The sequence below is a fragment of the Homalodisca vitripennis genome, unplaced genomic scaffold, assembly GCF_021130785.1.
Source record: "Homalodisca vitripennis isolate AUS2020 unplaced genomic scaffold, UT_GWSS_2.1 ScUCBcl_57;HRSCAF=856, whole genome shotgun sequence".
Taxonomy (NCBI): Eukaryota; Metazoa; Arthropoda; class Insecta; order Hemiptera; family Cicadellidae; genus Homalodisca; species Homalodisca vitripennis.
Window position 1 is genome coordinate 230948 of NW_025776193.1, and position 13321 is coordinate 244268.

The window sequence follows — 13321 nt, forward strand, 5'->3', positions numbered from 1 at the left end:
ATCTGTGTAGTGACACCATGTAAACTACAAAAACCTAGGTAACAGTGGGAATCTCGTTAGAAGTGATACCACGTATAACAGTAAACTGACAATGTATAGTGAGAACACGTATCTCTTTTGGTGGCCTTTGAGAGACATGGTGGTTTTGTTTACCTTGGTGTGTTGAGTTCTTCAGTTGAGTTATTGGTGTTACTTCAGCTGTCTTTTGAACAAATGTAAGTACTTATTTGATGGATAGTATTTTGCTTTATTTTTAATGTTATAGGTAATAGTTTTCATTCGAAATTAGGTGAGTATAAACCTTGGTTAGAAAGTCACTTTGTTTCCGTGGAATCACCCTTAGTAATATACACGAGATTCGCGAACATACGAGGTATCACTACTTGAAAACTGCGCTTTATATTTTATAACCACACATTGACATGGTAAATTACAGAGTTATTATTATTTCGCAGGTGGTGATTTTGGAAGAGGAGTTACGTATTTTATATTATTGCGACTTAGTCACAAGCCTGCTGAGACGTCAGCATCAAGCGATGACGACAGTCTTGGTAGCTGGAAGGACATAGAAAATGTAGCAGACTTAAATGACTTAATTGATGCTGTAGCAGAAAATACCCCGAATGTTCGAGACTATTGCAAAACAATGACTCAAACCTAAAACAATCTACTGATGATAATAATGTTAATAGGACTTCTCCTATATGCAACACTGTTATAAACCTAAGTGAAATTGAGGGTGAGCTGCTAAATTATTTTGATATCCCACATGACCCTACTTGCATTCCTGCAGAAGATGAAAGTCAGGTCATACCTTTGGAAGAGGAAGAAGAAACTCATGATAAAAATTTTGAAAATAATGGTCGGCTACCTGTTTTTGATGACCCAAATGACACTACTTGGGATTCCTGCAGAAGATACAAGTAAGGCTAGATCTATGGGCGAGAAAGAAAAAAATCATGAAAATGATGAAAATAATGGTCGGCTATATGATTTAGATGATCCAGATGACCCTACTTGGATACCTTCAGAAGATGAAAGTGACGCTAGACCTATGCACAAGAGTAGAGAGGAAATGTATGTTCTGGAACATTCAAGGTCACATGACGTCATCACTTAGGAATGCGGAATCAACAATCCCCCTCCCCCCACCACCCCCAGTGTCAATGACCCCCGTCCCCCCTCAAGCCCCTCGCCCATGGAGGTCAATGACCCCCGTCCCCCTCCACCCCCTCGCCCACGGAGGTCAATGACCTCCCCCTCTCCCTCCCGCCTACACAGGTCATTCACCCCGCAAGGTCGGTCGTTGACCTTTACGACATTGGACTTCAAGGTCACCCGATGACCTTGGACTTCAAGGTCACTCGATGACCTTGACCTTGAGTTGTAAGACTTGAGTCGTCATACAACTGTGACAACACATGACTATACGTAGTTTACTTATGATGTACGTCATATAACTGTGACGTTAGCGTAACGATGTAATACTTAGGTGATTGCGCAGTGTAAACGTGCATGACTAGGAAATACCAGTGTGATTAAGCCACGTGCAGTGCAAGGTTGATTGTTGCATCAGCATAGGAAATACCAGTGTGATTAAGCCATGCGCAGTGCAAGGTTGTTTGTTGCATCAGCATAGGAAATACCAGTGTACTTTGCATCCGCCAGAGATATTAGGTGATTAAAAATATGTTATTATATAAGTATATATTATAGGATTGATATGAATGGTTAAAATTAATATAAATCATGATTCATAAGAATATTTTTTTATTGACGTCATAATTTTAGTATAAAACCGAGTTATTTGTGAACGAAATCATTAGTAACGAACAACATTTCATGTAGTGATTATTTAGTTTGTGTGTGTGTTAATACAGGCAATTTAATATGGAACTTCCTAAAGAAAGGCTATTTCAACTTACCAATGTTTTTAAAGTTTTTGTGCGAGAAAATTTAAATAAAACAAAAGTTGTTTTAGAATTAAACGATCTAACTTTCATATTCAATATTGATAATAGGAAAAAGTTTAAAAAATATTGTTCTGTTATTGATACTGAATTTAGATTGAGACATAATAATTTTGATGATGAAGATACAACTGACTGACTTGACTATAGAACAGTATCATTTTCCAATCCTGTGGTTAGTACATGTGAGGGCTCTAACTGCAAAAGTCACATTCTCCAATTTTTTTCGAAATTGACTTTTGGGTATATTCTAATTATATTCATAGCTTTGCACATATTGATCTAAGAGTTTTAAAGCAAAACTAACAGTATCCCACTTTATTTTAACGGTGAAAATTATGTTTGTTTTCAAAACTCACATTCTCCAAAGTCTTTGAATGCAAAATTCACATTCTCCATTTCAGCCAATAGGAAGGCTTGTTTGAGTCACGTGACACTGCACCCTGTATCGTCTGTTTTGCTAATGTTTTGTAAGTAGGAAGTCAGTGTAGTGGTGTACTGTTTCTGTTTTATGCGTTAAATAGCTTAAAAATGGATATTAGTGTAAGACCAAGTGATAAAAGTAAAGGAGAAACACCCAGGAAGAAGGTTCGAGCACCAAACCACTGGAAAAGAGCCCAGGCAAAAAAGAAAAGGTAACCAAAACCTTCATACATAACCTCTATGTTCATAACCTATTTGCCATGTTTCAAAGACCGGGTTAATTAAGAAATAAAACTTTTTATTGCATAAATATTTACTTATTTAACTATATTTAACTTACGTACCGGTCTGAGGCATAGCTTTTGGATGCTTGTCATTCTCTAGGCGTATGCAATTTTAGCAAATAGGACTTAGGCCTTTGTTACTTTTGACACGAAATGCTAATATATCATTGTGGTTCTCTGAGACAAGAAAATAGAAATAATTGCTGAATAAAATGTTAGAATCAGCATATTATTTTTATTTTTTTGTTTTCAGATATGCTCCGAAGGGTTTTCCGGATTTTCCTACGTGTAACCACACCAAAGGCGCCCTACTTTGCCGATCATTGACAGCCCAGGACATAAGAAGATTTCATTCTGCTTTTTATAAGGAACATGATAAAATATACCAAGACAACTTTGTTCTAAAGCATATAACAATGAACGTGATAAAGCGAAGAAGACCCAAAAACCAAAAAAATATTAAAAAACAAGCTAGAGCAAAATATTTCATAACAAACCGTGAGAAGAAAATGGTTCCGGTGTGTTTGGGTACTTTTCTGAGGGCCTTAAATATTTCCAGATTTAGAATTAATAAAATTGCTGACCGGTTTTATTACAAACATGAAATGCCGAAGGAGAGGAGAGGCGGTGACACTACTGGTAACAGATTTGTGGCTAAAAAAGAAAGTATTATGACGTTTATTAATAGTTTAAAGTGCAGTGAAACTCATTACTGTACAAACAGAAGTGGCCGGAAATATTTGCCTGCAGAACTAAATATAAAGAAGCTCTGGCGAATGTATCAGACCAATGCGGAAGATCACCTTAAAGTGAAAGACAGTTATTTTAGATATATTTTTAATAGAAAATACAACTTGGGATTCGGATCACCTAGGGTGGACGTATGTTCTACTTGCCTAGAATTGGCAGAAAAAATAAAGTCGACAAAGAGTGATGCCGAGCGAAACATGCTTCTTGTTGAGAAACGGGTCCACAAGCTACGATCACAAGCATTTTACGGTTTGTTACAAGAAGACCGTGAAGATCTCCTAATATTATCTTTCGATTGCCAAAAAAATCAACCTCTACCTAAACTTCCGGATCAGTCCTCCTACTACACCCGTCAGCTATATTTAAATAATTTTTGTGTTGTAAAGGGCCATTCAAAATCCAAACTTGACAAAGATAATGTAACAGCTTACACGTGGACAGAGAATGAGTTTTCTAAGGGATCCAATGAGATTTCATCCTGTTTATATGACACTTTGAATTCTATTGATCTGACCCCCTACATGACTGTTCGACTTATTAGCGACGGGTGTGGGGGTCAAAATAAAAATTCAATTTTAATCACTATGGTGTGCTCATGGTTTGTCAATGCACCTGATAACATCAAGGAGGTACAGTTAGTTTTCCCAATGACAGGTCATAGTTTTATCCCCCCAGATAGGGTGTTTGGCAATGTCGAGAAGGAGATAAAGCGATGTGAAGTAATTGTAAGCCCACAGGAGTACATTGACATCATAGGAAATTTTGCTACAGTGAAAAAACTTGGCGTTGATACTGTGAACCTTGATTGGAAATCTGAGGTGGAGCAACACATACGCAAGACAAGTACATGGCATTTTGGTATCCAGTCTTGTAGGCGGGTCTACTTTACTAAGGAGAGTAATGGTAACAATGAAACGGTTTTGGTACAAGGAGAATGTACCTATCGCCTAAAAGCAAATCCTGAACAAGCAGCAAGAAGTATAGTAAAAAGAGGGAGAAGCCTTAACAACATAAGACCAGTGACTATTGTTAAAGGTAACAGTGTTGGAAAGGAAGAAAAAAAGGCTGATGTAAACACTCTTCTACTAAAACATTATGGAAATGAATGGCGACAGAATGAATCCCTGGAGTTTTTTAGACATGTATTAGATGACCCTGAAGTCGAAGTAATTGGTGACGATGAGGAAGGTTGCCAACGAGCCGAAGAGATGCCTTGTTACCAAATTTAAAATACTGTACAGAAGTCCTAAATGAATAGGCAATAAAACTTTGGTTCTCTGATTTCTTCATTTTATGAGTTTTAATACCGTACCTTATAAATCCCCAGTAATTATGTCTAAGCATATTAATTTATTACTATTTTCTTGTCTTTGAAAGCCTACAATGTTTGGTGTCAAAAGTAACAATCTCCATATCGGATTATTGCAAAACTAACATTCTCCAGTTTGAGAATATAAAACTCACATTCTCCAAAGTTTAAAGGCATTTTTCACTATGTTAGAGTGCTTTTATATACAAAAAATGTTGTAAATCTAATTCGATGGAATGCCAACTCTAAGAACATATAATGGTTACCAAGGTTACTTTATTTATAATGCAAGTAGCAGTTTTTTGCTATTTTCGTAAAATTTTAAAAAGTGGAGAGTGTGACTTTTGCAGTTAGAGCCCTCATGTTATATGTTAGAAGAGTTTTTTTTTTTTTTTTTATTTTTTTTTTTTTTTTTATAAGGGGCAAAAAACGCTGAGGTTATCATTGCCCTCAAGAAAGAATTGACACCTACTCGTATTTGGTAGTGTCAATTAGGTACATAAAGATTACATTGTATATAACAAAAATAGGAATTAGGACAAGTAGGTGAGTAAATAATTTATACTTAAAACTAGATAACAATAAATATAACAAGGGAAAGACTGTAGAGAGGTCTTAACCTATATAAGGACTAAAAGATAAATAAAACATTAATAAGGACAAGGTACATAACAGTAATTAAATAAACTGTAAAAACTTAACACAATTTACTGCCACCAAGTTAGCTGTAAAGGGGCTAATTTGGCAGCTGTCAAGATAATGATACATAAAATTAAATAATAAAATTTATAAATATTAACAACAATAGATAATCTGAATAAATAAGTTTAACATTAAATTATATTTTATTAATCAGCGACGTTGCATTCAGAAAACACAGCAATCTTTGAGTTGCCGTCTCGTCATCACAAAGAATATCGTTCAACGAAGCCAGCAGATTCGAGTTGCGCCTATGTACCGAATAGCGGGGGCAGTCAACAAGCACATGTTTGACAGTAATGACGGTGTCACATGTGTCGCAGACCGGAGGATCATCTCTACTCATGAGGAAGCCATGTGTGAGAAGCGTGTGGCCTAGCCGCAGGCGACATAACACAACTTCCTCACGACGACTCAGGCGGTTCGCTGTTTCCCAGAGTCCAACGCAGTCTTTAATAAGCCGTAACTTGTTGTTGACGACTGCCCGCCAATCGCTATTCCATTTGGCTTTCAGTTTGCCTTTCACTACCGGGGTAATGTCGGAAGAAATCATCCGTGCGGTGTAAGGCTGGAGTTGTAATGCTTCCTTAGCTCCTCTATCTGCCAGCTCGTTTCCGGATACTCCAATGTGTCCAGGTACCCAGACAAGGAAGACAGCAACACCTTCGGACTGAAGGGAAGACAAAGAGTGCCATATTTCGCGGATGATGATGTGTTTTGAAAACATGTCGCTGATGGCTTGTATACCACTAAGGGAGTCGCTGCAGATAACCAATTTTTTAGTCATAGGAAACGTTATATTTAGGGCCTTTTGGATGGCTATAATTCGGCCGTGAAAATGGAAGAGTCGTTGGGGAGACGAAATCCGTATCGTCTTACCCCAGTGACGAAAGCACATCCAGTTCTACAACGTTCCTTTGACCCGTCAGTATAGACAACATCGCAAGGTGCGAGGCTGCCTAGTATTTGACGGAATTCTTGTTGGTAGACTGTTTCTGGAGTGGAGACTTTTTTAAACCTAGAGAGATTTAAAATAATTTTTGGCATTGAGACGCTCCAAGGTGGGATATCACATTGATGAACGATTTTAAACTGGTAATCGTTTAGGCCTATTTCATAAGCGTAGGATTTGGCCCTAACGCCTAAGGGTGAAGGAAGATTTGGTCTCGCTAGGAAAGAATTATAGAGTGGATTTCGCAGGACCGGTTCAAACGCAGGGTTTTCTGGCTTCCCTGAAAGAGCGTGAACATAGTTTAGGGACAGTTGTTGTCGTCTATGCGAAAGAGGGGGTTCTCCCGTTTCTGCGAGAAGGCTGTTAATAGGAGAAGATCGAAAAGCTCCAGTGGCCAGTCTTAAAGCAGAATTATGGACTGGGTCAAGCATTTTGAGAGCACTGGGTCTTGCGGACCCATATGCTTGACATCCATAATCTAGACAGGAACGAATGGTGGCTTTGTAGAACCTGAGCATGCATGTCCTGTCAGCCCCCCATTTTGTTCCGCTTAAAGCTCTCAGTATGTTCAAGCGCTTCACGCATCGATCTTTTAGGTCTTTCAGGTGAGGCACCCAAGTTAGCCGGGTATCAAATGTGAGACCCAGGAATCTGATATTGTCACAAGTAGAGATTGTCTGACCCAGCAAAGAGAGCGTTGGCTGCTCAACGGTACGCATTCTGGAGAAAACGATGGCTTTTGTTTTAGGTGGCGAAAAAGAAAAACCCGTAACTCCGCACCACTGCTCAAGCCTGTTGATGGTAAGCTGTAACGCTCTCTCCCCCACCGCTAGCTTCTTTGTAGAGATGTAAATAGAGAAATCATCTACAAACAAAGAACAGCGCACAGGAGGGGTAACGCAGGATGAGATGTTATTGATTGCAATGGCAAAAAGGGTACAGCTTAGAATGCTACCTTGTGGAATACCATTTTCCAGCGTGAATGAATTGGAAATGGTTGTCCCAAGTTTGACCTGTATGGTTCTTTCCGACAAGAAGCCCTGTATGAAAGAAACCATGTGGCCCCCTACACCCCAAGATATTAAAGCATTTAATATCCCCCTTCTCCAAGCTTTGTCGTAAGCCTTGGAAATGTCGAAGAATACCGCGATCAACTGTTTTCTTTCAATAAAGGAATTCAGGATTGCCGATTCCAAGGCAAGTAGATGGTCACTTGTAGACCGGCCTTGTCGGAATCCGCACTGGGAAGGTGAGAGAAGATTATTTTTCTCCAGAAACCAAACAAGACGTCTGTTGACCATCCTTTCCAGTACTTTGCAGAGACTGCTAGTAAGCGAAATTGGTCTATAGCTTCCTGGAGAAGTTCTATCTTGGCCCGGTTTTTGGAGAGCGATAATGTGTGAGCGACGCCAAGAATTAGGGAATGTGTGTTCTAAATATATTCTATTATATAATTTTAGAAGATCTTGTTTTCCATCCTCCGTCAGGTTCCGCAACATGGCATAATGTATGTTATCGGGACCTGGAGCAGAATTTGATGTCGCCTTTAGTGATGAATCGAGTTCATCAATGGTAAAGGGAAGGTTTAAAGGAGAGTTGTTATTAATATTTAAATTTAGAGCATGTCTTTCTGTATTTGTTTTGAAATTTTGAAACTCCCTATTGTAAGATGACGTTTTTGAAATTTCCGCAAAATGTGAGCCAAGTAAATTAGAAACTGTCAAGGGATCAGTTACCACATCGGTACCATTTTTCAGAGCAATAAGAGCAGGTGGGGAGGTCTTACAGCAAACAGATCGAAGCTTCCTCCAAACATCAGATGCAGGAGTAGTACGTTTTATTTGATCTGTGTAGTCCAGCCAGGACTGCCGCCGTCTTTGTCTAAAAACCCGTCTTGCTTTTGCCCGTGCTCTTCTGTACCTACTTAAATTTTCTTCATTCGGTGATCTGTTGAATTGTCTTAAACATTTTCGACGTTCCTTTAGAGCCGCCGAACATTCTTCAGACCACCAAGAAACCTGGCGTTTGTTTGGTGAACCCGAGGATTTTGGAATGCTTCGCTCTGCGGATGTTATAATATTAGATGTAAATAATTCAGTGGCTTTATTTATGTCGTTTAATTCGATATTAGTAGTTTGAGAAACTATGTTCTTTTTGTACTCGTTCCAGTCAGCCCTCTTAATTTTCCACCTGGGACACTTGCCTGTCAAAGACGGAAAGGATTGAAAAGCCACGGCAATGGGCGCATGGTCACTCCCTGACAGGTCGGGAAGTACGGACCAATGCACTCGAGTTGCCACGACCGGACTGCAGACTGACAGGTCGATTGCCGACCATATGCCAGTCCTAGGGCACATGTAAGTGGCCGACTCGTCATTGAGAATGACCGCTGCCACTTCATCCCACAATCCCGCAACCATGTTACCCCTCCGATCAGAATGGCTGGAACCCCAAGAGCGATGGTGTGCATTGAAATCACCATCAAGAAAGGAGAAGGGAGTTGGCTGTACAGATCACGTAGATCATCAAGAGATAAATCAAAAGGGGAAGGTGGAATATATATGGAGCAGATGGTTAATTTAAACGGAACATCGATTGATACTGCTACTGCCTGGAGGTTTGTGACAATGTTCAAGGCTCTAGCATTAACAGAAGAATCTGCTAGAATAGCCACACCTCCACAGGCAATTTGTTGGTGATGATCTAGGCGAAAGATGTCATAACCATTTTGTTTGAAACGAGTATGAGGAGACAATTTTGTCTCTTGTAGGCAAATAACTTTAGGTTTTTTTGTCTTTAAAAGTAATTTGAAGTCTTCGAAGTGGCTTCTCAAACCATTAATATTCCATTGTAACAGCATTTTATATTATATTATATATTTTATTTTGTGCTAGTTCATCGTAATTTTTTTTCTTTGTTTAGATACAGGACGGAAGTTACCTTGAACAGTTTGGAACTCTGTCTGTATCTCCAAAGGGTCCTCAACCATATCATCATCAAGTGATAATTGGGAGGATCTGGACGAGGATGGATTAGTCTTTTTCACTAAGAATTTAGATCTATGTTCTGATTTTGCTTGTATGTTCTTTTTTAGTTTGTCGGCGAGTTTTTTCCTCTCTTCCAAAGATAAGGCGGGTTTCGTATTTTGTTGCACCTTATCTCTGAAAGTAGGAGTAACTGTTGAGCGAGCTTGAATCTGTGTGCTGGACTTTGTATGGGCGTGTGGACTGCTTGGGAAGGATTACTGGTGGATGCCAACGGATGTTGTCCGGTACCGGCTGCAAGCTGCTTAACCAAAGCAGCAACCTGCTCTGTTAAATTGAGCACCATACCCTCCAAGGCGGTACATGACGGGCACTGTGCGGATTGGACTGGGGCTGAAGCAGCTTCGGAGTATGAGACTCCCTTTTTAGGGGTTGGAGCGATTCTTCTCCTGTACTCTTTGCGGGCTTCGTTAAAGGAGAGTTTGTTAAGAGTAACGATCTTCAATACTTCCTTTTCCTCTAAGTAAACTCTACACTCCTTCGAAGTGGCCGCGTGTTTGCCCTTACAGTTCACGCATCTGACGTCGTTCTTGCAACCTTCCTCTTGGTGGCCTTCATCGCCGCAACGGGAACAAGTCTCAGGGCCCGAGCACGTCTTAGTAGAGTGCCCGAATCTCTGACAACGGAAACACCGCTGCGGATTTTTAAAGTATGGCCGTACAGTCAGGGACAAGTACCCAGCCTTAATAGTTTTTGGAGGTTGGGGAAAAGCAAAGGTCAGAATTAGACCAGGAGTAGGAACCTTTTTCCCATTCTCCGTCCGAAGCATCCTGACCACATCGGTTACCATTTCGCATTGCAGCTCGTCCTTGAGTTCTTCCTCACTACACTCCATCAGGTCACGGCAGAAGACGATCCCCTTGGAGGTGTTCAGTGAGGAGTGCGGTTGAACGACGACTTCCACCTGATCAAAAAAGCTTGTCATCTGAAGGAACTTCCTGGCTTGGATGTAGTTTGCAGCCTCCACCAAGATAGTTCCATTTCTCAGTTTGCTTACAGATTTAGGCTGACCGCCTGAGGAAACTAAAGCTTTGTTTATTAAGAAAGGACTAACCTTCGTTAGAGTTTTGCCCTCATCCTTATGGCTAACGATTAGGTATAGTGGAGTTGGAACGTTCATATTTTCTGCGTTTACTTTTTCTTCCACTTTCCTTTGTTTTATGTATGATTCATTTTCAGAATCCGACAACTGTCTCTTTTTCTCTGGATCGTTATCTCTTACTCCGAATTCTTGCCCTAAGGGTGGTGTGGTTGTAATATCCATAGATAAGGTCACCAGCGCATCGTGTTAAGTAGTGCGGGCCGATTCACCGGGAGCGGGCATGCCCTCGGGTGTCCCACAGACCGTAGCTTGGGGGACAATCCTACCTCAGTTCCCCGAGGCCCGGTTTCCATCGATTACCAAGTCGGGAATACGCGCACAACTTGGACTCGCACGTGGCAACAGGGGCTCCGACACCCCTGCCTACTGAACACTTCCTGACCAAGGACCGAAGTGGCTGGCTTCTGAACCAGTACATGACTTACGCCTCGGCAGAGACAAGCTCACATCAGCTCTCACCGACACCAGATAGGGCATCTAGTGCCGGCTTAAGCACTCCCAGCGAGCCATGTACTGGAACGGTCAGAGGACGGGTACTTAAAAGACCTTGGAGGGGGATTTGGTAGGAATTAGGAAATGGTTAGGTGGGAAGAGGCAGTTTAACGTCATACCCAGGACGATGTTAGAAGAGTATGAATATAGAAAATCCGAATGGGAACAAATTTCGAGAGACAGAGTTCGTTTTAGAAAAAGAATAGCTGAATTTGAAGAAGTGTTTAAATCAACTTTGAAAAAGCCAAGTGCAACGTATGTGGAAAACTTTCATGTGTGTTATTGAAATACGAGTTGTGAAACTTATTTTATACCGCCTCAAGGTCGGCAACCTTGTGAAGAGTAATAAGTGATTTAATAAACTATTATATTTCTTCACTTCCACTTGAGTTAAAATTTAAAATATTGCTTAATCTTTCATATGAAGATGTTTATTTTATAGAAAACGATTATTTTTGGTATTTATTTTGTAAAGAACACTGTATTCAAAAAAAGCATGCAATATTTTCTTGAAAAGTAATGTTATTCTTAATAAAACTTTAAATAAAGATTCTGTGCATATAGTTTCTTTTTATGCATCTAGATTGTATTTAGGTCAATTTTATTCACAACAAATTTCTTCAGATTTTGTAGCTTACGTAGGTAATCATTTATATAAATGGCTACATATTTTTTATAAAAAAGGAAATTGTTATGTTGAGGATGGGTGTATTACAAATTATGCAATATTTGTAGGTGATACTAAATTTAGTGTTTTCTAGATTATTAGATATTAATATATTACGAAGTATTACAATAGATTTTTTTAAGAGTTAATTTTTATGATAATCCTAGAATTATAGACTTTTCAGAACACAATGAATATTGTTATACATCAATATATAAAAATCTTCCAATAAATAACATAATTTTTCAAAAATTTAATGATTTAATATGGTTACTTAAAGAAAATCAAAACGTAGTTGGTTTTTTTAGTTTCAATGAACTGCTACTGTTATTGGTTAAATATGCTTGAGTGATAATATTTAGTTCATATTCATTCTACTTGTTGAACTGAACAGCTAATATGGAGTATTCTTACAGTAAAACTTTTATTGTTACAGGAGATATGAAAGTAGTTGTTAGTGGCTGGCAAACCCAAGTTCAAATTTGTAATGTAAATAAAGATAGTAAAAATAATTTTGCTTATATGGATCTTGATAAATGGACTGAATTTAAAAAACAAATTAATACTATTTATGGTGAATTTTGGAAAAGATTAAATTACCAATATAGTACTTAACCTCTTACGGCCCCATGTTGCGATTTAGCAACATACCACATTTAATTTTTTTTAGGACTTTAGATGTTAAATATCGCTTTAAATCCCATTGTTACGTTTTTGCAACATACTGGTGGTAAATTTTGTGGCAAAACATTGGCTACACTGACTACAAGTAGTCCAGAGGCAGCCATCTTGTTGTTGTGATTCTTGGATTTTACATGCTCTGCAATTCAACAGCTTTAGAGAAGCCATACTCCCAAAAAAGGTAAGTTAGCTAAATCAAAAAAATACTAGGTGTTGAGAATTTCATTATTTAAGTATATTAATTGATTACATAAGTTGTTTTCACAAATTTTCAAAGTTTACAGCTCGAAAACCGTTTGAGTCTTTATTGCAACATTGGGCCATAACCTAGAAAACTCTCGATTCCGCATTGTGTCTTTAATGCAACAGTGGGCCAAAACCTGAAAATCTGTTAGTATATTTTTTGCAACATTGGGCCATAATGGCTGGGTATAAACTTAGTTTTCAAGGTACATATTTGTTTCCAAATAAGCATAATCCATTACAAAAGAGTCTCGAAGATTTATGCTATTGTAAAACTAAAAACCTATATTTGTAATTAGAGATGAATCGATCAAGGAAGGATCCTCGTCCTCCGGTTTATCTCACGAGTGAAGAAATAGAGGAATGCTGTATGCTGCCACCTGATTCGAGTGACGATGATAGTGCAGACGACAGTGACGCCGACCCAGATTACGACCCAGACCTTGCCCACACAAACCGACTGGAAAGATTTATGCAATCTAAATACAATAATGGTAAGCACAGCTCATTGACATTATTGGTGATACTTATTACTTTGTGTATGTAAATGTAATATTATAATGATCTAACTCAATTGTGTTTGTCCTTAGACGAAGAAATGAACTCCGAAGAAGACAACTTAGCAGAAATTCGAAATGAAACCTCAAGTCAAGCAGAAGAGGAAGAACCGTCTACTTCTACGCAGGCACCAAGGAAGACCAACAA

The 13321-nt window shown here is 39.0% G+C and overlaps 1 protein-coding gene across 1 annotated transcript; it reads left to right on the forward strand.

Moving 5' to 3' along the window:
* The first annotated feature begins 2316 nt into the window (after nt 1-2316).
* LOC124370258 lies at nt 2317-4716 on the forward strand. The gene is made up of 2 exons (XM_046828545.1): nt 2317-2605; nt 2931-4716. The coding sequence occupies exons 1-2, from the start codon at nt 2502-2504 to the stop codon at nt 4654-4656; spliced, it is 1830 nt and encodes a 609-aa protein (XP_046684501.1). The 5' UTR covers nt 2317-2501; the 3' UTR covers nt 4657-4716.
* Nucleotides 4717-13321: the final 8605 nt, after the last annotated feature.

Bases quoted from the DNA above. Each gene is read 5' to 3' on its own strand.
- LOC124370258 (XM_046828545.1), top strand. From the start codon at position 2,502: ATGGATATTAGTGTAAGACCAAGTGATAAAAGTAAAGGAGAAACACCC. The intron at 2,606-2,930 runs GTAACCAAAACC...TTTTGTTTTCAG, and splicing joins GCCCAGGCAAAAAAGAAAAG to ATATGCTCCGAAGGGTTTTC.